Source organism: Canis aureus, chromosome 32, assembly GCF_053574225.1.
Source record: "Canis aureus isolate CA01 chromosome 32, VMU_Caureus_v.1.0, whole genome shotgun sequence".
Classification (NCBI taxonomy): domain Eukaryota; kingdom Metazoa; phylum Chordata; class Mammalia; order Carnivora; family Canidae; genus Canis; species Canis aureus.
Window position 1 is genome coordinate 27,847,980 of NC_135642.1, and position 24,856 is coordinate 27,872,835.

The window sequence follows — 24,856 nt, forward strand, 5'->3', positions numbered from 1 at the left end:
GAGAGAGAGAGAGAGAGGCAGAGACACAGGCAGAGGGAGAAGCAGGCTCCATGCAGGGAGCCAGACGTGGGACTCGATCCCGGGTCTCCAGGATCAGGCCTGGGGCTGAAGGCGGCGCTAAACCTCTGAGCCCCCCAGGCTGCCCGCAGTGACGGGTTCTTAAAGGCAGAGGCCGATCTGTCTTCACAGCACTGCGCGGGAGGGTGCAGCATTCCCAGCCACGCCACTGCGTCCCTCGAGGACGATGGGTGCTTTCCTCCTCTCAGACCCACTCCTGCCGCTGGGCGCCCCCCGGCGTGGCTGCGTCCCAGTCTCTCCCCTAGACACCTAGTCCACCTGGGCTGAAAGAAACAGAGATTTCCAGGCTGCGACGCCCCCTTTTTGATGCTCTGGATTTCCTTTTCACTGGTCCTTAGACTTAACAAATGGAAGTGAAGACCCAAAGGCCTAGCAGGGAAGAGCGCAGATCGCCAGCAATGCCTTAAAAACAACCCTGCCATGTGCTGCCCGCAGGGCCGCCCCCCCCCCTCCCCCCAGTCGGGGGGAAGAGAGAAGAAATCAGAATAACTGACCATAAGGGAAGTAGTGAGCTGGGCGCACCCAGACACTGGGTAATGGTTTCGAAGGTGGGAGCTGGGCCCCCTGTCTCCATGGGGCCCTCGGGACACTCCACACCAGGTCTCTGAGCCCTGCCCTCGGGGTGCCGGGGTGGGGCCATGCCTCGTGCCACAGTGCTCCTTCTCTTCCCCTCTGTCCTCTTCTCATTTCACCACATTTTCAGTGCCCTTTCCCGCTTTTCTTTATTTCATGGTAAAATCAAGCACATTCTCCTTTTTTTTAGAAAACTGAACTTTTTTCCTTTTTTTTAAAAAAAGATTTTATTTATGTATTCATGAGGCAGAGACACAGGCAGAGGGGGAAGCAGGCTCCCTGCGGGGAGCCCGATGCGGGACTCGATCCCGGGACCCCGGGATCACACCCTGAGCCGAAGGCAGACGCTCAACTGCTGAACCACCCAGATAGGTGTCCCCGCCTCCATCCTTTTTAAAGTCAGTCCTCAGTGAGGCTCTTCCTGGCTCTCTCAGGAGGAGGTGCTCCTCCCTCCACGTTCACAGAGCACCTTGTGCGCACCCCTGCCACGGCGGCTGCCCAAGCCTGTCTCCTCCCAGGGACTTGGGGTTTGCTGCCCCTGCTTTCTGCCCTCACCGAACCCAGTGGGCAGCCTGCAGCATCAAGCTCCAGTGGCACCCGTGGACCCCCGTCCCCAGTTTTAGCCTGTTGATATACCACCTCTGCCAGGAATGAACAGAACACTTAGAGATATATCTGAACAAGAAAATATTAATAATTAATATTAATATTAATATTAATAAGGGCTGTTTTTAAAAGAGTCACAGATGGGGTGCCTGGGGGACGCAGTTGGTTACGCGGCCAACTCTTGGTTTCAGGTAGGTTCCTGGTCTCGGTTGTGAGATCGAGCCTCGGGTCGCTCTCTGCGCTCAGCATGGAGTCTGCTTGGGAATCTCTCCTCCTGTGCCCCTCCTCTGCTCTCTCAAAAAATAAATAAATCTTGGGCAGCCCAGGTGGCTCAGCGATTTGGCGTCGCCTTCAGCCCAGCGCGTGATCCTTGAGACCCGGGATCGAGTCCCACGTCGGGCTCCCTGCATGGAGCCTGCTTCTCCCTCTGCCTGTGTCTCTGCCTCTCTCTCTCTGTGTCTCTCATGAATAAATAAGATCTTTAAAAAAAAAAATCTTTAAAAAAGGAGTCATGTATGAAAGATAGTGTGTTACCGTAACTGGTCTTTACAATCAAGACCTGCTGTAAATGATTCATTCTTCCTTCCTTCCAGAAACCCCCTGCCTTGCACAAGGCTCCAGTCACTTTGCCAGCAGCAGCAGCACCTCTGAGCACCGAGGTCACCTGAGTCGTTGCGCCTGTGCCCTCCCCACCAGGATAGGAGAGGCAGCTTCGGAGGGAGCAGGGCACCTGTGCCCTTCTCTCATCTGTGGCGACCACCGTTCTTGCTCACGGGAATGAGAATAAATCTGGGATTGTCCCACTCAGTATCAGCTTCCCTCATGAGCTCCTTCCAGGCCCTGAGTCTTTATTACCAGCTCAGCTTTGGCTCTCTCGGGACTTTTTCCTGCCCTTGGGCAATTCTCAAAGTGCCTCTTCATCATGGACATCATCTGCCTCCTGTTTGAAGTGAGGTCACTCCCTTCTTTTTTCTCAGCTTGTGCACGCACATGGGGCAGACCCCAAATCATTTCCTCCCACTCAGATCTCTAAGTCGGTTGTGAGAAGTGTAAGGAAGCCTGCAGAGTCAGAGTGTGGTGGCATGGTGGCTTTCAGGTGGGACGACGGGGTCCCCTAATCCCTGGGTGCAATGGGAAATCATCGAGGACTGGAGGAGCTCCTCCCCTGGGTCCCGGGCAGCCCTGTGCCACCATGGTGCTCCGAGGATGAGGAGTGGACTCAGGTCTGCCACAGAAACAACCCTGGGGCTGGGGGGCAACAGGCAGGAATGTCGGCTCAGCCCTGCCACTGGCTGGCTGTGTGGCTCCAGGAGAGCCACCCCGTCCCCTTGGCACCCGGTCATCTCTCAGCCTTCGGAAACACAAGGATCACCCTTGGAGCTTGCTTACATTGTGGATTCCTGACCATCCCCACCAAAGACTCTGTCCCAGTAGGTCTGGGGAAGAGCCCAGGAGATTATGATGCAGGTGGTTATTTGGGCCACCCTTTGAGAAGCGCTGCTGGAAAGTCTCCGAAGGCCCCACATACAGATTCCTCAGCTATTTCGCCATCTCATTCCGGGGGCTTTCTCTCAAATCTAACTTAATCCGGTTAAATTCCATGGAAGAACAGCACTACAGTGCAAAAGCATACACACTGCTCTTGCCGCACCCCGATCTCTTGGTCCGGTCGCCTCCACAGCCCCACAGTGCGCCCGGGCAGACGCACGCCCCGACGCCTGTATTCCCGCTTCTGAGCCAGACTGGCTTATATTCTCTACCATGAACCAAACCTGGCATACTTACAAGTAAGGTAAGATGTTAGATTTGGGGGTCTCTGAGCCAGCTATTTTAGAAAATCACTCCTAAAACAAAGAGGGATTTCTACGTAGGATGTATACATCCCTGCTCCTTTCTTTGCCTTACAGCAACATTTCTCAGAGTGAGGTCTCCAGACCACCTGCACCACAATCATTCCAGAAGCTTGTTAGTAGCATAGATCCTCAGTCTTAGCCCAGATTTACTAAAGCAAAATCTCTGAGAGTTGGTCCCCAGATAAGCAGTCTCAGCAAGCCCCTTCGCCCAGACTGCATGTGACTTTCGGTGCACACGCATGCATGTATGTATATCTATGGGCACACATGCATGCAGACATGCAAACTTGGGAAGCCCTTATTTAGAATATCCTAATAAGCTTCTCATCTTCAAGGCCTGTGTCCTTAGTTTTTAAAATGCTGAGGTCCACAGCTTTCTTTCCATGCTCCCAGTTTGTGACATGTATTTACAGCTTGGCTCGGGGAAGCTTAAAAGAGGAGTAAGGGAGGGGGCAGGGAGAGTGAAACAGGGGGAACTGGTTGAAGGGCGGGCCTGAGGTGAGCGAGCCCCCTCTGTGACCCTGGGAATCAGAGATGGGCCCACCAGGTAATCTGCAGAGGGCAGCCTCAGGGGCTCCCACAGCCCACCCGCCCACAGCCCACCTTGCAGCTTGTTTGCACAAAGGGCTACTTCTTGTCTCTATGCCTCCGAGAGATGGGCAAAGGAGTGCCAGGGACCAGAGCCACATGGGGTTCGTGAGGCCATGAGATGAATAATACTGTCCAAAGGAAGGTAAGAGGAATTTCTGGGATGGCCGTGAGAAGGAAGAGTGGGGAACCAGGATAGGGAAGGTTTTTTAATTTGAAGACTTTGAGACCATTCTAAGTCATTTAAGGAAGAAAAAACATGTTTTGGGAGCAAGTAGGGACAAAGAACCATATCGTTTAGACAAGATGAAGTGAGTCTCATCAAAGAGAACTGTTATTTTTTAACTGTACTGGGAAGGCCAAATGACTATGGCACCAAGGAGGTAAGTTGAGAAAGGTTGCTTTTCGGTCTCTTGGGCCACTGCTCTCCATATGAGCCTGACATAGTCAAACTATCTCCTGGGCCACTCCAGGCAAGGGTAAGGTTTCTAATGGGAAGAGACTGGACCTGGACAATGTCACAAGCCTGAATCCTGTCCATGCTGAGGGTCCAGGGCTAGCCTGGGACAAGCTCTATCAACCAGCAATTATTGATTATATTTTATGCCCATGATTCACCCTCTTAATGATCTGTAATAAAGCAGTCAGTGTGAGCAGTATTCCCAGAGCCAGTGATTGTCCTAACATTTCAGAGACCAGGAAAGCACACAGAATACCAAGATAAATGCATCTTGAAAGGTGGAAACAGAAAGTTAGGGCCATATGCAAGTGAAGAAGAGATACTCGGAGCACACAAAGACTTCATAAAAGCTGAAAAAATACTAATAACCGAGCAAATGACCGGTTCTGGGTTCTGGCTGTAAAGCAAGTGGGAAACACTGAAGGCCAGAAGCAAGAGAGATTTCTTCCTGGCATTCCCAGGGACTGAGTAGAAGTTGATGATACAAGCTGAAATTCAGGAAAAATTCTGCCACACTTCCAAAGTAAGACATTTATTAAGAAAAAGAAGGATCACCTACGTAACAGTCATCTACTTGACCACCAGTGATGATGGCAGCTAACATTTCTTGAGGTTTGCCAGACACTGCTGGATATCTGGTAAATCCTACCACTTTATCCTCATCGCAACCTTTTGGGGTAGGTACTATAAATATTCCCATTTTAGAGATGAGAAAACAGAGGCTTAGTGAGATTAAGTAAATTGTCTAAGGTTGCACAGGTATTAAGCAATAGAGCCAGGATATATATCTTTAGCAATGTGATTCTAGAAACTCTGCTCTTAGCCTTACAGCTATGCTTAACTTACAGTTTAATGGCTAAGAGCTAGAAATTACCAGCTGAAGTATCTGAATCGTATGTAAATCCTCTGTGCCGGTCTTAGGGGTTCACTGTACTTTGTCCCAACACCATAATTCTCCCACAATACCTCTACTCACTCTACTCACTCTTCTCCCACTCCTACCTCACTTTGCCCGCCAACCCTGCAAATTATTCCTCTCCATCTACCTCAATGTTGCTCTCCATTAAAGGCCAATTCAAATCCCTGTATTTGGTCCTACTTAAAGGTTTTCCAGGCTTCTATAGTTCACAATGATCTCCCCTATCCCTGAACTCCTTTATGACTTCATGGTCTTCCCTGGAATTCTTCTGACTCTTTTAATGTTGTATATTTCATTTATCCAGCAAAATGTCAAGTGCTTTGACGAGCCACATCTTCCCCCATGAGCCAAGCACTCAATACTACAGCAGACTGACCATGAACTGGCACTGGCTCATGCAAGGATACATTCAATAACGGCGGAGTGAACAGACATGAGGATGTTTCCTCTTGGGAGTCACAGGATTTAAGAAACATGGAACGAGGCTCCTTTGAAGAGGAAGGAAAATGGTGAGGTCTTTGTTTTTTCTTTTTGTTTTGTTTTTGAGAAAGTGAGTGTGTGAGCTGGGGCAGAAGGGGCAGAGGGTTGGAAGAGCAGAGGAAGAGGGAGAGAGAGAGAGAATCTCAAGCAGAATCCACGCTCAGCTCAGAACCCAACACGGGGCTCGATCTGACAACCCTGAGATCATGATGTGGGCTGAGTCGGACACTTAACTGAATGGACCACCCAGGCACCCCAGGGGGAAATTTAAAAAAACATTTTTATTATGGGGAGGGACGTGTCAGTTCAGGAAGACCCTGGATGACCTGGGTCAGCCTCTGAATGTCACTCAAAAAATCCATTTATATATGAAGGCTGCAAATAAAAGCCCCTTGAGTGTAATTTACCTCCACTACTATCCCATTTTCCAGGTCCTCTGCCTCTCAGGACTCTTCCCAGCTCTGATCTCTTCCTTGAAGAGTATGTGCACCTGGCCCCCCCTGCTTCCTTGGCTGGATATCACAGGAGTCACTGAAACCGACATTCAAACTCCACATCGGCCACTTACTGGCTGTGTGACCTGGGCAAGCTGCTTAGCTAGTGTAAGCCTCAGTTCCCCACCCGAACCACGGTGGGTGGGAAGGTCGGTGTATCTATCCCACTCTGTCGTCGTGACAATCAAATGAGACTTCAGGAAAGAAGCTAACATAAAGCCATACACAGAGCAGGCATTTAATGGTATCTATCACTGTTACTGTGAAATCCTTGGGGCAGGTCTTCTTCCTCTAGTCTTTGCCAGGACATCCTCTACTGGCCAGGGATCTCTGCCTTAAAACCTCTGGGATCTCCTCAGCTCCCATAGAATGCCTAAGCCCTCTGAGACTGAGTTTACAACCACCTTCCCACTTGTGCCTTCGGCAAGTCCCCCCCAGCCATCCTACATCCAAAACCCTGTGGTCCCAGCTTCAGACAACCTACCGGAGCAGAGTAGGGGACAAAAGTGAGGGGCTTGGGAAGTCAATGGTAACCAATATTCAGTCCAGAAGCAGCAGGAATGGTGGGGGAATAAGGCGTGTTCTAGAGCTCACAGCTGCAGCAATTTTGCTATGGGGGAATGAGAATAAGCAAGAAATCCTGATTTTACGGAAAGCCTCTTCATTTTTGAATGTCAGTTAAGGATTTTAAAATGTTGTGAGGCAAAACGAAAAGTTTCTGCAGGCCAGATTTGTCCGTGGGCTGGCAGTGGGTGACCTATGTTTGAAACACCAAACTCCCTGATATTCTGTATTTGCTGTGCCTTCATGCCTTTGTTCCTACGACTCCCTCTACATGGAAGGACTGCCCCCCAAACACTGAAACGGTATTTGCTTTGTGAAGTCTTCTCTGACCCCATCAGGCAAAATCAATGGATTGTTTCCTCTGTACTTGCAAGATGTCTGGCACATTTCCATCAAGAAAGTAGCCCTGATTTTATAAACTAGATGGTATATTAATTTTTAGCCATCTCCATGTAAGAGAAGGGACTTGTGTGTTATTGACCTTTGTGATATGGAGTGCAGTGCTTCGTGTATAGAAGTGTGCACTCAACAAAATGTTTGTTTAGTGAATGGATGAGAGTAAGAGAATTAAACAATTGTTTGCAAACTCCTCTAGGCTGATATTTGCGCAATCCCTGTTTCTCTGCAGGCGCCACCAACTTTGGCCACTTACATTTCTCTCCCATTTCCAGACATCTTGAATCCCCCAAAGGGGCTCTGGGCATTTAAGGCATTGTAACAATTGATCCTAAGAGAAGGAAACATAGTACCGTTAGTATGAATCTGCTTGCTCAGAAGTAGTTATTTATATAATTACTAAGTTAAATATATATGCCACAGCATAATATTTCTTTTAAAAGTTTTATTTTTTAATTCCCTTTTTTTTGCATATGAAATATTTATAATTTAAAATTTGCTGTGATTTCCTGACCTAGCTGGTAAGGAGTGTATATCCCTTTCCAGGGTGAAGGCTGGTTGCCTTCCTTCTTTCCCTCCCCCTGGGAGGATATGCTTATTTCACCCACATTCCAGAGATTATGAGGCCCCTACGCCCCTATGCTACCAATGGCTTGCATTATGGCCAGAGCCATGAGGCTGACTCTGCTCTTACCAAACAGTCCCAGCTTGCATTGCAGAAGACACTGTGAGGGCCTTGTTGATGTCGTTAGTGAAGACGGCTGCTACAAGTCCAAAGTCTGAGTTATTGGCTCTTTCGATAACTTCATCCATAGTCTTAAACCTCAGAATTTCCTGAACAGGGCCAAAGATCTGCAACAAAATCATGTGACCCAACATGGGGTTGCTCTGCCATCCTTTACTTACTTGCTTTCCGCATTTCAAAGCAAGTTTGCTCTGCCTTCATTATTTAAATGACATTTAAGTTGTAGCAACACAGAACTGTAAAATTTCTCAAACTGGCCAGAACGGGATTACACAGGAGTCTAACCTTAGGGTTCATTTAACGCCCTTCTCCACCACCCTCCCTGACAAGACTGCTTTCTCTGTGATTCCCCAGACACTGCTCCAGAACTCAGGACCACTGCCCTAGACTGCTGGCTGGTGTGTTCCTGGTCCCTCTCTCGCACAAATGTGAGGCTGCTTGGATGCTTTTTTCTTCTGATGAACAACTTAGTAACCCACGGTTGAAGGAACTGAACTGTCGCCAGCACATTGCTAGGGCGAATGATGGGCTACTATGATTGTCCTCTCGGCTAATAATAATTGCAATCGTACAGCATGTCACCCGGCCTCCATCTAGCTTGTTTACCTTCTGATTTAACGTTTTCTTGAAAACAGGATTTTCACAGCCATGTTTAGTGCAGTTACAGAATGTATATAAAACATAAAGAGCCCAAACCATAATATCGTCTGCAGGAAATGCTCTGGAAGCTGTCCCAAGAAAGGTGTGGCTTTTGTTAGATCCCCATTTTTGATACCTCCTCCTTGGCAATGCGCATATCATCGGTGACGTTGGAAAACACTGTGGGCTCGATGAAAAACCCCTTTCGGCCCAGGCCTTTGCCGCCACATTCCAGCTTGGCACCCTCAGCCACACCACTCTGGATGAGTTCCAGGATCTTGTTGTACTGTTTCTTATCAATCTACAAAAGAAATTTTCTAATGACTCTGTGTAAAGTCTTCTATGAAAACAGAAATGTGTACTCAAGGATCTCTCACTTGTGATTTTTTTCAAAGCTCCATTATATCTAGTTCAGTTATGTGGAACTGCTGCCATTTTAGCCATTTTTTCCCCTGAAAAAAAATGGTGACTTTGTATAGTTCAACTTAATGTATTGAGAATTCCAATAAATGTACTGCCCTGATGATCCTGCCAAATCAGAAATACCAGATGAAGATTTAGACAATGTTTCTAAATGATGGAGAAACTGGCTAATTGATTATTTGCAGCTTCTAAATAGGGAAAAACTAACTACTATAACCAAATGAACAGTTCAACAAATACTGATACTAAAAAAATGAAAACAATAGGTAAACTATATGGTGCTCCAAATCCTATTGGGGTCTATTTTTAATGGAGCTCTTACTACACATTTAGAGGAAAAGGTTAAGTAGAAAAAGCAAGGACTAGCTTCCTATTCCATAAAATAAGGTTAGTCTTGCCCTCCACCAAGTCATAGTCATCACTCCATTATTATGGTAAATACAAAAACCTAAATTCATTTGAGTTTGAATTGCTCCACTAGAACATCAATCCTCTTTCAAATGGTCCCCAAACCTAGATGTTGTTTCTTATCGTGAAGACCCATATGCTAGAGATCCAGATGCAATCTGATCCAAATATCCTTTAACTGTAGATAGATCTACAGTTTAAAATTAAACCAGAACTCTACCTGGAAATATGCTTTGATGACTGTGGAGAACCTGCAGAGCCAAACAGTATGGACTGCGGGGACTTATGGGGCCCTCCCCACCCCATCGCAAGAAGCATTCAGAGTAAGAGATAACCACACAGCAGAAGGGTAAGTAGACAGCCCTCTAGTTCCTACACATTCACAAGCCACGAGTGACCTCCCCAAAGTAGGTCAGGTTGGCAGAGAGATTCCTGAGCCACTGATGAAAGGGTAAAGGGCTCTGAGAAAGGCAGATAGTCGCTCTCCATGACTGTGGCATCTGTAGGGATGTCTTGAAGGCCAGTGGTTAGGCCCGGGACTGGGGTCTCAGGTCAACATCCATTTTGTCATGCTCAGGACTTTCTTTAGAGCTAAGAGACTCCAGTTTACCCCCAAAGTTCAAAGTATCCTTGAGGCAATCTTAACCCCTTGACGTTTCAGAGATAAAGTTTAGACAGGGCAAGGGAAGCATTAGGATAAGCAATGCCTCCCCAGTGACGTTTCCAGTCATGAAGATGGGGTGGAAGAGTAAGCAGGGAGTGGAGAAAGAAGTTGTTTCTGGGGTCCCACTAGAGTGTCCGGTGCTCGCCAGGGATTAAGAAAGGGAATGTTTATGATTTCTCTACCTGGGGTCCCTGCTCAGTGGTGGGATCAAAGGGACTCCCCACTATGCGCCTCTTGGCCCGCTCCACACTTCTTCTGACAAACTCCTCATAGATGGACTCTTCCACAAAGATGCGAGACCCCGCGGTGCAGCACTGGCCTTGGTTGAAGAACACCCCCTGGTGAGCCTGCTCCACGGCGTAGTCCACTGCAAGAGGAAACAGCCGCGTCCTCAGCTCTAGTTCACCTGCAGAGGGGTCCGTCTCTGGAGTTGCCTCCCTTCCCTCTCCCAGAGCCCCGGGTATAATGCCACGCTCACCACAGAGCGTAACGGTAAGTTGGCAACACAGGGGAAAGGCCTGGATTGAGAACACAGTGTAGTTGGAAGTTCTAACTAGATCCTGACATTACTTGCTATGTGAACTTGGAACTTGGACAGCTTCACTTCTCTGAGTCTCTTTCTTCTGTGAAAAGGGGGGCTGGACCACAGCATCTAGAACAGGAGTCCCAAGTCCCCGTATGCCAAGAGGCTAAGCAGATAATGTAATGGTATGAATCTGCCAGCTAGTAAAAGAATCTGATGGAGACTCAGAAGGAAAGCCACCGCATCTGGCTGTTGCTATGCATGACTGTACACCACTGGTTGCCAGATATCCAATTTTAAGAAAAAACAGAAATCAGGATTTTTAATGTTTAGTTTTTATTTTTTAAAATGCTGTGTGACATTTAAACAGGTAAACGTACGTATGGCCTGCTTTTGGTCTGGGGACTGCCAGCTTGCAATCCTTGATCTATAGAGCCTTGTAGCTGTATGTTTAACTAGTATTGTGCTGAATTAAACTTAGATCTTCTTGAAACACACCAAATTTCCTCTACATTTACATGGAATTGTATAGCAGCACATAGTTCCTTCATCTCAGAGCTTATACTTCAAGAGAGGACTAATCTGGTGTGTGCTGATTGCTAAATGACTGACTGAATCCATCAGTCACTCATCTATCAATCAATCGTGTCAATAGAGGGTCCACTGCCCAAGAGAAATTTAGGTGTGACAGTTCCGATCCTTCTGACAACTAACATGAAGCTGATGCTGAACTTTTCACGGACTCTGAGCTGGGGCTGAAAGTCAAGCAATCTGCTTTCTGCTTTCTGACGTCTCCAGAGGTGAAAGAGAAAGCAGCCCTGCCTGGTGGGAGGAGAAGGGAGAAAAAAGGCGTTGAAAGAGATTTTGAATTTTTATTCCTTAGAAAGCTTTTCTAAACAGAAAGACCACACCTATGCAGAGTGGCCTAGAGGGCCTCCTGCCTGGAGACATGGGCTTTCCTAAGTGACTGCTCCACGCTGCCATAAAGTCCTACCTTCAAGGCTTGACCACCTCCAATTTAGGCCCATTCATACAGAACTGACCAAAGTGCTAGTCATTCTGGCTGGAAGTCACGGAAGCAGCAGAGGATGGAAGGACTAAACAGAGGAGGGGCTGTGGCTCTGGGAAAATGTTGGCAGGGCTAGTGAACTAGAACTTTTCTTAATGATCTACAAAGCCACCAGACACAGTTGAGAAGTTTCAGATTTCTTGAATCCAGGCAGAGAGGGTATATTTCAGGGGTTCAGAGGCTTAGACCATTGCTCTTTCCACTACACAGCACTACATAAGCCTTCACCTCTTCTACCCTTCTCTACAGTGTCTCGGAGCCAAAGCAGCTCAGTAGTGTCTAGAAAACAAACTCTGGCCAGCTGTCAACTAGCAAATGCTCTTTCCCAATACTAAATTCTTTGCCCCTGAGGAGGAAGGGTCCAGATTCTTCTACTTGAAGCTTCTTCTTAGCTTCATGGATCTTTCTCTTAGTGTCCTGTCAAAACTAGAGATTCAAAAGAGCACCGAAGGAGTGTACTGGGATATGTATGAGATCCATGGTTGACTTACAATCAGCATCAGCAAAAATAATATTGGGACTTTTCCCTCCAAGTTCCAGAGTTACTCGCTTCAAGTTACTTCTTCCAGCTGCTTCTTGGATAAGCTTTCCAACCTGAAAAAAAGGAAATAGAGGGGGATTTTGTACACCTTGCAGTTGAGACAGTCAGTGGCCAAAGTCAACTATGAGCAGTAGTGGGAGGCAGTGGTGATGGATTCTGCAAGGCAAACCAGCCCTGTGGACGACACAGGAATAGTTCCTGTGGTCAACTTGGCCAAGGTGGGTGGACAAGATACAAGTCAGTTGGGATGCAGTTTAATGTCTGTGGCGAAGTGATTTGGAAGACTGCTTTAGTTTCATGATGGAAAGAGCACTGAAAAGGGGTTTAATCTGGAATCTTAATCATCGAATGATTTTTCTAAAGGCAACTGGCAGGCAAAATGTGACTAGAGGTTTTCCACCACTGCACTGTGGCTTGTGGCTTTGGACTCTAATCTCTAAAAAAAAGCCAACTGGCTCCACATGAAAGACATGATGAATATAAAACAAACTCTTCATGCATTTACAAAAATGCCAGGTATGTCTTTAATCACATGGTTCAAAGAAAATATAGATGTTACTAACCTTTGCCTCTCCCTGGGTCTATAAGTAAAAGGATTCCAGGCAGCTGAGCATCTGTCTATATGAGTGCACTGCCTATTTACTTAGAAGCCAAGCAAACAATAGGCTGGGTTGAAGACAGCATTTACTACTGTGTAAACTCACATTTCTAATGAAATTGCAAGTGTTGAAATGGAAACCGTAGCGTACCACCTACAGCCTCCCTTCAAGGAAGAACACATTGATTGCCTCGGTGAGTAGAAGTGCTGTCAACTCCTTCAGAGTCTGCCTCAGAGGAAGATAGTTTCCTTGCCCAAGAGCATACCCTCCCCGGGGTGGCCTATCCACCGGTGGCAGGGTATACAGGCCCTCACTTTCAGCTCACCACAGGATAGCTCCAGAGGACCATCTATGCTCCTCCATGCTGCATGTTGTTGGTAGAAGCTGCCGGGCCAGCACTGCAGCTCAGTTTCCCCTTGTGCCTACTCCCCTTCAGCAGGGATCCCCAGTAAATAATCTGCATGGCAAACCATCTCAGCAACCACTTTCGGAGAACCTGACCTGTAATGGCGAGCTGCTCGACTATGGGTTAGAGGTCACATTATGGAAAATGCCATACAGCCCACATAGGTAGTTTGCTCTTGTTGAAATGAAAAATACTGCTTTTGCCTCGAATCCTACAAATGTAAAATATCTTAAAAGCCTGGAGAAGAGAAATGCTACACTTCAGTCCCTCCTACCCCTGTTGAAATCCTCTAGTAGGACTGCAACTCCTCAGGCAGTATAGTCCTGGTCGAGAGAAAAGGCTCTGGGGCCTGAAAGTTTTATGGATTTTATCACCTACCAGCTGTTTGACCCTGGGAAATTTATTTAACTTCTCTGAGCCTCAGTTCCCTCCTTTGTAAATGGGACTCAAATTTGTATCTACCTCAAGAATCCAGTTGTCCTGAGGATTAAGAGAAGAAATTTGGCCCTTAAGACTGAGCCTGGTAAGTAAGTAACCACATGTGATAACTACACGCGGGCAGGAGAAGCCAAGGCCCCTCTTTCACATTCGATGCAGAGAAATGGAGGTCACTGTTAAAAAGAGTTACTGCTGCTAGACTTTCCAAAGCAGGTCTCCCCCAGACCCCTCAAACTGCTTCTGCAAATCAACTGCTACAAGAAAATCCTGGGGAAAGGATCTGACTTCCCTCAGTCCAGCATTCACTGGATTAAATGCTTTTATGTTTTTATTATTACCCTCCCTCATGGCAAAAAATAAATGTAGAAAATATACTTTAATTCTGAGGAAACCTAACCATGGGTGGGGGGGGAGGGGGAATAGTGATGTCTTTGAAAAAGCTAGAACTAGAGTTTTCATTGCAGGAAAATGCTAGTCTCCAAAGGGTTAAAAAGTACTAACATGTGGCCCTAAAGATTACTAGGGGGGGGGGGGGAGCATGAGCCCACCAGCCAGATGGCCCTTCTCCCGTCTTGCCAGCTTGTCTGTCTTCTACCTCAAGGTAAGGTCCCTGGGAAGACAGGTGAATAAAGGCCCTGTTCTCAGGCAAACAAGCTCCCTCTCCCTCTCGTTCAGGAAGAAAATACAGGTATACAATGGAAAGGAAATCTGGTGCTCCGTTCTGGCAAGAAAGCAGCAATCAGGTGACAGTTATGACTGATGCCTGAGAGCCCCAGCAAGAGGGGAAACCTGTATGTAGGGCAGCTGGGACAGCAGCCACGGGGAGTCCCTGGCTGGGCTATCCTCTGTGACCACCTGTTTTCCCGAGGAATTCTAGGGTTCTTGGCTCTCTCTGCGCTAAGGAATCCATATTCACTGCTGGGGACTCATCTTGAAGTCCAGGAAGGTAAACAAGCAAGTGTTTTCTCAAAGAAAGCGATCACTGGAATTCACAAACTGATTATGAATTATAATAAAAAACTAACATTTACTGAGTCATTCTGTCAGACATTTACATGTATAAGTCTCTCAAAAACCCTTCACAGTAGGTACTATCTCATTTTATCGATGACCAAACTTAAGAGTCAGAAGTCAATGGATGTCACCAGGTTACCCAGCAGGTGGCTGCAGAGCCTGTCAGACCCCAGGCAGACTATGCCAGGACACACACAGAGCGGGTGACTCCCTCTATGCGCCTCCCTCTCCCTCAACTTTCTGCCCTTTCTGTCTTCCTTTCTGTACTTACCGAGCATCTAAATTGTACTGCATGCCACCAAAAACCTGTCCGTGAACCCCAAATTGATTTTAAAGTGAGGAGGAATAGCACTTTTTGTAGCTACAAATGATGGTCACAAACCATCAGTTGCAAAGCCTGTATTTTGCCTTCAGACTGACATTAAAAAACAAGCAAAAGCACGGAGAGATCACGGGTTCCACACACACATCTATTCACTGAATAAATGTCTGGGGCTGGTAAAGGGCATGCTGGCCCAGCTGGCATCACACTTCTGTTAGCCCTACTCCCTGACATTAATCAAAAAGTTCTAGGGGTTGGTGTTATTTGTGACTACAAATGTTGTCCAGTGATTATTTTCATGGCTACAGTAACTATACAAAAACCTCGCTCAGTGTATGGTCATCAGAGAATACCTAAGAATAATTTTTCCTGTGTCAGTGCTTTGCCAGCCTTTCCTTAGAAACCAAATTTGTGCTAAACATTGCAAGGCAAATCTCAGATGAATAATGCCTTTCCTCTTCATCTTTGGAAGAAGGTCAAGTTGCAGCTCAGCCTCAAGAAACAACTGGATGTGTTAGGCCATGGGAGAACCATTCCCATCTAGAACAGCCTCAGGACAGGACACTCTGAGAAGACCCAGTTTTCACTGGTCCCCTTCATTCAACACATATTCCTGTTCTACTTTGTGCCAGGTGCAGTGTGGGGCACCGTCCTGTACCAGGAAGGAACTCACAGCTAAGAGGACTGCCATATAAACCTAGTAGGTGCTCAGTTAAGTGCAGCTTTGAGGTTCACTTGGAGAAATATCTGAGTCAGATTTAATACTAGATCTGAGCAGATGGGATTATGGTTCTGCAGTAGTTTGTTATAAGCCAGTCAGAGCACTCTGGTCCTTATGTACAGAACTGCGCTTTGGAGATGTACTATTACTCACGAATTCTCTCTGGGAGAGAGAGGGTAAATGACCCCAAATGGGAGGCACTCCTCATTAACATTACCAAAAAGGGAAAAGAGATGATGGACAGGAGAACAGATACAACTTCAAAGCAATAGATTTTTTTTTAAGGTTTTATTTATTAGGGGGGCAGAGAGAGAGAGAGAGAGAGAGAGAGATCAGAAGCAGGGGGGAAGGACAGAAGGAGAAGGAGAAGTAGACCCCTTGCTAAGCATGTAGCCTGACACAGGGCTCTATCCCAGGACCCCGGGATCATGACCTGGGCTGAAGGCAGATGCTTAGCCAACTGAGCCACCCAGGCACCCCAAGCAGGAGATTCTTAGAGGGAAAAGTAATGCATAAAAACAGAGTTCAAGTGAGAACTGACTCCATGTCCACTTACAAAACATGATAGGTCCTGTACAAACTAACCTAAAATACTACTTGTACAAACCTCATGCTAAAGTTTCTGAAGCAAAAATCTACAGAGTTAGACAATTTCAGGAAGAACAAAATACAGACACCACACCAAGGCCTGGGATTAACTGGCCCTTCCGAGATGGGGAAGTAGTGAACAGTGTTCCTTGGGGGTAAGTGCAGCTCTGGTCAGGAGGTGGAGGAGCATGAAGACCCAAATGGGGCTGCAAGACACACAGGCCTGGTGAGTGATTAAAGGTCAAGTCCATAGGGATGGATTCATAAAACCAATTCCTATTCTGATAAAATAGGCAACCTCTCCTAACCTATTGCTGATGAGCTGGCTCATTATAACAATACTCAGGTTTAGGGACTGCAGTTTGGCCCACAGGAGTCAGGAGATCCAGGTACTACAAACGGTGGCTTGGCTCCTAACCCCTGTTTCAATGTGGGAAACAGGGGTTAGGCTCCTCGAGCCTCAGTTTCTTCATGTGCCGAATGAAGGCACAAGCCAAGCAGTTAACGCCTGGAGTACTCCAGTTGGAAGAGTTTTAAAAGACACATAGGGCTCCTGGAGCCCTTGCTTGTTCTGAGAGTCCACAATTCCTCTGCATTTTTCTTGCTTATGGAGAAGTAGCTTTTTGTTGAAGTACCCAGCTGCACTGAAGGATAGAAAATTAAAATTTAATTTAATTTAATTTTTTAGTTCCCTGCCCCGCACGGAGCTCATTATGAAAGAGTAAGTGATAGTGTTCCTGCCATGTGGTTTCTTAACTCTGCATTCCCTGTAGTCAGCTGTATCTGTGTACCCCAAACAGGCGTAAGGGTGCGAAGTGGGGGCTCCCCCACACATAATGGAACTGGGCTAATTCTCAGCAGGAATGTTGGCACAGATAACTCTGACTCCCATCCTTGCTTTGAATAGGCTTCAAGATTGATATTAGGAGTATCCCTGGAAGAGCCACAGTGTACCAGACTACGTTCATTGCAATACAGCAGGGTAGGGAAACGCAATTTGGTGCTTTGCAAGGGAAAGGATTTGTTATACAGAACAATAAAAAAAGGCCTCCCCATGCACTCTGTGCTCTGTATTTAAGGCTGTTGCTCCCTGGACAGAGTTTCTGATGTTAGGTAAAAATTTTTCCTTTTGTTAATTACTGAATTGTCCATATTAGGATAGGTTCTTTCTCAGAAGTATTTCTTTTTATTAATTAGCTAATTACATATATTAATAAGGGTGGATTCTTTCTCAGAAATATGCCACCTTTAAAAGAAAATACAAAAATTTCAGTAAACTGGTTGAAGATGCCTGTTTTTTGGAGTATATTTTTGTTTCTTAAACATCAAACAGACTGACTCTATGCTTTTTCCCTCCTCTCCTTTATTTTTCACTGTTGCGCTTACTGCCTATGATAGAAATAGAAATGCTGAAAATATGTGTAATTCGATATTTCTTGATTTTCTCAAATACCTAGAAACGATAGCCCAAATCAGTCTGTTCAGATTTCCACCAGAAAATAAAAAGACTAAGATATTTAAGCAGTTCCTTTAATTTCAGTGATAACAACAATTTCCAAACTTTGTCAAATTCAGATTATGAAAACCAATATAGCCACTAACCACCATCACATCTTGTCCTTCCAGCCACATGAAACCATTTGCCTTCCCCTAAACGTACTTCTATGTCTTCGTAAAAGCTGTTTCATCTGCCTAAAATGCCTTTCCTCCCCTTGCTTACTGATAAATTCATTTTTCCAGACCTACTTCTGCCATTACCTCTGTGAAACCACCCTCCCTAGAAATCTGGTGGTCATGATCCTCTGATCCAAAAAACCTCTTACACCATTCTTATTTAATAGCTGTCTTCTAGACTCAATTTGTGAGCAGACAGATTCTCCATCCATCCATCCATCCATCCATCCATCCATCTATCTGACATACATATAAGAGATTTGTTGGGTCACTCCACCTGCTTTTGAGGTCTCTGGAAACAGAGACTGGGAGGGCTTTATGGAAATAAGTGGGAGATTGGAATACAGGATGCCTATGTCCGAGGTACTTGTACTTTGCCACAGCTACAAGAATAGCTTTGGGCTTCCCTCACTTATCTTTGGTTTAAATTTCCTCTTTTTAATGAGGGGGAGGACTTCATCTACTTCTGGCTGCAGAGCTCCTGGGGCCCTTAAATACTTTTCCTATGGCTGGACTCTGCCTTCAGAGATTGATTATTTTACTCTGGATTATTTTTAAAAGTTCCCCAGAACATTCCAATGTACTGCTAGGGTTAAGAACCAGGAGATCAAAGAACTTATAAAGGCATTTCTCCCACACTTGTCTCTCACCTTGCATCACTGCTTCTCCTTCCTACCTGCGCCACATTACTGTCTGCTGAGCTCGCATTCTGTGCTGCTTGCTCTCATAAACAGGACTTCATTTAATCTTCATGCTGTTTCAGTGAGGCGAAATCACCCCCCATTTTGTAGTCAAAAAAAAAAATGTGACTCCGAGAGATCAAGAAATGACTTGCTGATAGGCACCCACCGAGAGGCAGAGCCAGGATGGGACTCCAAATGTCTATCCCCAGCCTCCAGTTCTTTCTGCTCCACTACAGTTTCTCTTCACCAGATGCCCTCCTGGGGATTAGGTCTCCTCTGCTAGGACAAGAATCCCAACAGCGAAACACACTATCTGCAGCTAACAGATATTGCAGATTGGCTGGCTGGTACACTTAAGCATTCTTTTGTTAACTACATAGGACCCTCCCTTTCATATTTCAGATAAATAAAAAAGGCAAAAGAGTTTGATGTTTTGGTTTGCTTTGATAGGAAGACTCCTAGAGTACACAACTCAATGGTACTACATTTCCCACCAGCCAGATGAACTAACTCAAGGGTTGGGCATCTTAGGACCTGTTCATTATCATCCAGAGCTTCACAGAGAGAGACCTGCTGCAGAACAAATCAACAATCTCCGCTAGCAGGCAGAGGCCACAGCAGACCTCTTCTTGTTCTTCAGTACTCCAGTTTTGATTTAAGTGTTAAGAAAGGGGGAAAAAAAGAATTTAAGACCTGTATACCCAAAAGCTTTGATACATCAAACTGGTATTTTTGATTCAAGTGCTGGATTACTTGTGGACTGACACACCCTGAGGGAGAGGCCCACTAGCCTTTAAAAACAAAAAATAGCTAAAACACTAGTAGGCTGCCTCCCCCACCTATAAAGAGGTGGTGACGCTACAAGAGGAGAGAATGGCCTCCAGCAGCAGTGAGGGGGTCCGGACCATGCAACAGGACATCCCTCTCACTTAGGAAGTGAGAGGAGAACCCCGGCTGCGTCAATTAGAGTCAGTGCTAATACAGCTGTTAGCTACAAACATTTGTTTGGCACGGATCGATCTGGACTCTCCTGTAGTTTGCTTTGATGGTCTCTCTACTATCTTGTTGACTGATGATGAAATCACGGTTTGTTAATCTAACTGAATAAAGAAAACACCACACCAAGCAAAGTGCAAACTGCTTTCCTGTACTGGGCTGAGGTTGTTTATTGACTCTGTGTTTATAAGGCCCTTTTATATTCACTTATTAAATATTTACATGCATTGCTTATGTATTTAGCTGTATAAGGAGAAATTAATCCTATCTTTAATCTGAGTAACTCTGTTTGTTTTTCAAAGGCCTTTTGCTCCAGTGAAATGGAAAGGAGCCACCTCAAACAAGCTTCTTGTCACTGTTGCAGACATTCTGTGATGTACCAGTAAGTCTCCTCTGCCTAGGGTCATCAGACCTGGAGCCATGCTCAAATCCACATTTAAGTGACATGTTCCCTCTAGAAGAGTCTATGCAACTTCCCAAGCAGCGTACAAAGTTAAGAGAACAGATGGATAAAGAAGTAAAAGACCAATGAGAACAAGGTGGAAAGGCCTTTGGGGATTATGTGATCCCTGGATTTGCCTGTGAAAATTCTCTACCACCACCATGAACATGAATAATTATAAGCTGGCTTTCATATTCCAGACAGATGCTTCTCCCTTGGGTCTTCTAATGTCAATGATATCGTTCCAGGGAAGAAACAAGGAGATACTCTAAAGGCCATCAGAGGGGTTCCCTCCACGTGAATGCAAGCCCTTCTAGAGAGAGAGAAACATCACATACAGACTGTGTCAGAAAAAGTAGGTTTAAATTTGCTCTCTGCACACTGCAACAGGCTCGCTCACTGTTGTGAGGATTTCTAAGAGCAAAACTCTTCATAGGGCCACCTTCCACCTCATTCTCTTTCTCAAATTCTCCCTTCTCTCTTTCTCACTTAGATCCCTCTACTTAAGATCTGCACCTTTGAAGATTACATATTTAGTTTTTAATGTTCTTTCTGTTAAGGTAAAGAATTTCCCATGTTATGTAAAGGTACAGTAATAAAAAAATGTATGATATTGGTAAATGGACACACATATGAATCAGTGGAAGAGAACAGAGTCTAAAAAAAACGACTCCTACAAATATGGACAACTGCTGCATGGGAAAGTCACAAAGTCAATTCCATAGGGAAAAAAAAAAAGCCTTTTCAAGAAATGGTGCTGGAACTCTTAGTATCAACTTTTTTTTTCTTAAAGAACTTAGTTCCTCACAAAAACTAACTAAAAAGAGATCACAGACCTAAATGTTACATATGAAACTGTAAAATTTCTAGAAGAAACATAAGAAAAGATCTTTGTGATGTTAAATCAGGTGAAAATTCCTCAAGTGTGACACCAAAAGCCTATCCACAAAATTGAAAAATTAATGAATCAATAAACTGGATGTCATGAAAATTAAGAACTTCTGCTCTACAGAAGACACTGTTGAGAGAACGAAAAGATAAGCCACAGAGTAGGAGAAAATACTTGCAAAGTACAATGAACCTGTACCCAAAATACATGAAGAATTTTTAAAATTCAACAATAAAACAAATAAAATAACAATAATACAGTAAAATGAGGAATATTAAAATATACTTCATCAAAGAAAATATACAGATGACCAACATACACATGGAAAGATGCTCAACATCACTCATCAGCAGGGAAATGCAAATCAAATCCACAATGAGATATCACCTCACACCTCTCAGAATGGCTAGAATCAAAAATACTAGAAACAGCAAGTGTTGGCAAGGACATGGAGAAAGGAACCCTTAGGTACTCTTGGTGGGAATAGTGCAACCATTATGAAAAATAGTATGGATGTTCCTAAAAATATTAAAGATAGAACTATCATATGATCCAACAATCAATCCAACTTCTGGGTGCTTATCTGAAGAAAACAAAAACACAAATTCAAAAGGATATCTAAACCCTCGTGTTCATTGCAGCATTATTTACAATAGCCAAGATATGGAAAAAAAGAACTATGTCCATTAATGGGTGACTAGATAAAGAAATTGTGATATATGTAAACAATAAAATATTATTCAGTCATAAAAAAATTAAACTGTTGCCCTCTGTGACAATCTGGGTGAACCTCAAGGGCATTATGTTAAGTGAAATAAATCAGAGAAAGACTAATGCTGTATGAGTTCTCTTATAGTGGAATCTAAGATATATTTTATATATGTATACATGTATTTATAATACATATATGTATAATACACACATATATATTACACATATATACATATATTTACATGCAAACCTGTCTAGAGAGAGAAATATTATATATATATGTATATATATATATATATATATATATATACACATATAAAATAAGTTCACAGATCCAGAGCTCAGACTGATGGGTTGCCAGACGCAGGGGATGGGGAGTGGGAGAAAAGGGTGAATTGCTTTTGTTTTAGTTTAAATAAACCAAATTCTTCGAAGGGGGGCTAACATAAAAACAGTAAGTATGGAGACAGCCTGTCTTGCAGGTTCTCCATCTACAAAGCAGGTGCTTTACTCTCTTCCAGGACCACAACTGTCAGTATGTATGCACTCAGAATTTTAGCTCCTGTGCTTCAGAAACTAACATTGCAGTGAGGAGGGCCAGCTTCCAAAAGTAAAAAATGTGCAATGGAAACACCACACAAAATCAACTACCTATAGATCATGCACATAAATGCATAAGTGATAGGATTCTAGAAATAAGAGGAAAGGATCTCCAACTGATATACCAAAATCACCTGTAAACTATTTTAATAAGCATTTTTAAAAAAAATGATGAGAACTGACTTTCAATTATGCCACATTAGGTACATTATGTTGATCTGTCTCATGATAAGGTTTGGACTGATTATTACCTAATTTCAAAAACGGTTAAGGATAACTAATGTATACAATGCGTGATTTCAACTCACAGCCCAGAAGAATCGGTTATAAGCCAGTAATGGGATCTTCTGCAGATGTTGTCTAGTTTAATGCTCACAACCACTTCATAAGCTAAGGAGTCACTCCCCATTTCACAGGAAATAAACTCAGAAAGCTAACTTATAATCAGGTGGAATTTGGCATTAATTATGTATTTATGAAATAAATTTATAGCAAAATGTTTTCAAATGGGCTTCTGTAATTTTAAAAAAACTTTAAATGAATGTGGTGCATAGTCAAAAGTTCCCAACCTCTCTCTCTCTCACAGTCTATATATACATATTTAAAACACTCTGTTGAGATAACACTATACATTTATCAGAATGGCCAAAATTAGAAAGACCAACCATACTAAAAGCTGGAGAAGAGATAGGGAAGTTGGAAACCTTACACATTGCTGGGAGGAATGTTAGATGGTACGATTACTTTGGAAAATAGTTTGGCAGTTTCTTAATCTACCTTACGATACAGCGATTCCATTTCTAGGTATTTAACCCAAGACTAACAGAAATATATATATATAGACACACACACACACACACACACACACACACAGAGATGCACAAACACTTGCACATGAAATGGTCATAGAAACTTTTACTGACAGTAGTTCCAAACTAGAAGCGACATAAATGTCCACCAACAGATGACTGGATGAACAAATTGTGATATATCCATAAAATGGAACTCACTGGAACTCATGCAACTCAGCAATGAAACTCAACAACAAGAAGGAATGAATTACTAAGATACACAACAAAGATGGATTTTAACATTACTGTGTAAGCAAGAACAGTTAGAAGAGTACATACAGTGTGTTTCTAGTTATGTGAAATTAAAAAAACACAAACAAGCTGCAGTCGCAAAAAGCAGATCAGTGCCTAGGAATGGGAAGGGGGGTGAAGGGAGAGAGGAGATCACAAAGGGCCAGCAGAAAACTTCCCAAGGTGATGGAGGTGTCTGCTCTCTGAATGGTGGTGAGGGTTCCACGGGTAAATACATACATTAAGACGTATCAAATTGTACATTTATGTGTAATTTGCTGTGTATCAATTACACCCCAATAAAGCTGTCAATAAAGATACATTAAACAATGGAATACACATTACTTTATTAGACACAACAAATAGATGTGTTTATTTGGACTTTGTGGTCTGTTGATAGGGGAAATTATATTTAATTTACCTGACTATATATGACCTGGTAGCTTTGTGTTTTTTTGTTTTTGTTTTTTAATTCATAAGAGACATAGAGAGAGAGGCAGAGACCTAGGCAGAGGGAGAAGCAGGCTCCTTGTGGGGAGCCTGATGTGGGACTCAATCCCAGGACCCTGGGATCACGTCTGGAGCCAAAGGCAGACGCTCAACCACTGAGCCACCCAGCATTGCCCCGGATGGTTTTAATTAAAACCATCCAGTATTAAAGTCAAATGCGGTAGGTATAAGTCAAATGTTAAGATAATTTAAGCTTGACAGGGAGAAAGAAGTGATGGGGGGAAAAAAAAAACAGGAAAGCCAAAGGTGCTGAAGAGAAAGAACAGATTAAAGGGCAAAAGAAGCAATTATGATTAGAACTAGAAAGAGGCAACATTTGAGATAATCAGTCTCAGTAAGAATGAAGCACCACACTTACTACAGAAGTAGACCAGTTCTCATTCACCTGCACAGAAGACATAACAAAACCACTGTGCTAGGGGTCAAGGGGCAGATAATGGAGAGGAGGGCACACAACCGAAAGGCATGGCCCATGCCGTGGTGCAAGCAGTCTGGGAAGGCTGGAGAAAGGGGAAGGGGCAGGGCCAGGTCAGGAACCGACTTGTCTGTTACCTGGAGGAGTTCGGACATCCACTCTGCAGTGAGAAGCAGAAGTCTAAAGCTCAAAAAAGAGGGTAATAACTACAGTGAACTACTTTAAGGAAATATCCTAAATGACGTACTGTGTTGACTCCCTCACTGGATTATCTCATATTGACAAATTAAAAATTAAAATGAGCCAGTTAAGTTACTATAGGTGAAAAATTTTTTTTACTGATGGTCTTCTGGGAAGGAAGAGTTGGAATGGGAAATGGTGGTTTATTCCCAAGTTCAGAAACCAAGAGTTATGACTGAAATGAACCTTATACCTTCCCTTAGGAATAGCGCTTTTATGCAGGTTAAGGGCTAAGGCAACAAAGATGGCTTGTAAGAAGAAAATCTGAGCAGCTAAGCCTGGAGTGTAAAATTTTCTATGAATTCACCAGCTGATTCTCTGGGCTCCCTTGAACAGCCTCTGCAGGGGGCACACAACGGTGCCACAGCCTTGGAGCTATGCTAAGTCTAGAGAACCTTCTGAGAAACAGGCCTGAAGCACAAAGAAACTACCAAAGAGAGGGAGGAGAAAGCTCACGAAGAACCCAGGTGACCTTCCAGAGTGTCCGTTCTATGCTCTGTGAG

The 24,856-nt window shown here is 44.3% G+C and overlaps 1 protein-coding gene and 1 long non-coding RNA gene across 2 annotated transcripts in view; one reads left to right on the forward strand and one right to left on the reverse strand.

The window, feature by feature from the left end:
* The window catches only part of ALDH1A2 (aldehyde dehydrogenase 1 family member A2), a 95,826-nt gene that overhangs the window by 2,255 nt on the left and 68,715 nt on the right, over window positions 1–24,856 (reverse strand). The window contains exons 8-12 of the mRNA XM_077881249.1: window positions 11,974–12,076; window positions 10,073–10,257; window positions 8,532–8,696; window positions 7,706–7,863; window positions 7,268–7,342 (exon numbers count right to left, since the gene is read on the reverse strand). Coding sequence (XP_077737375.1) covers window positions 7,268–7,342; window positions 7,706–7,863; window positions 8,532–8,696; window positions 10,073–10,257; window positions 11,974–12,076 — 686 coding nt within the window. The remainder of the gene's footprint in view (window positions 1–7,267; window positions 7,343–7,705; window positions 7,864–8,531; window positions 8,697–10,072; window positions 10,258–11,973; window positions 12,077–24,856) is intronic.
* On the forward strand, window positions 5,386–6,113 carry LOC144303286 (uncharacterized). Its single transcript, XR_013370343.1, has 2 exons — window positions 5,386–5,586; window positions 5,989–6,113. It is a non-coding gene; the product is annotated as an uncharacterized LOC144303286 (long non-coding RNA).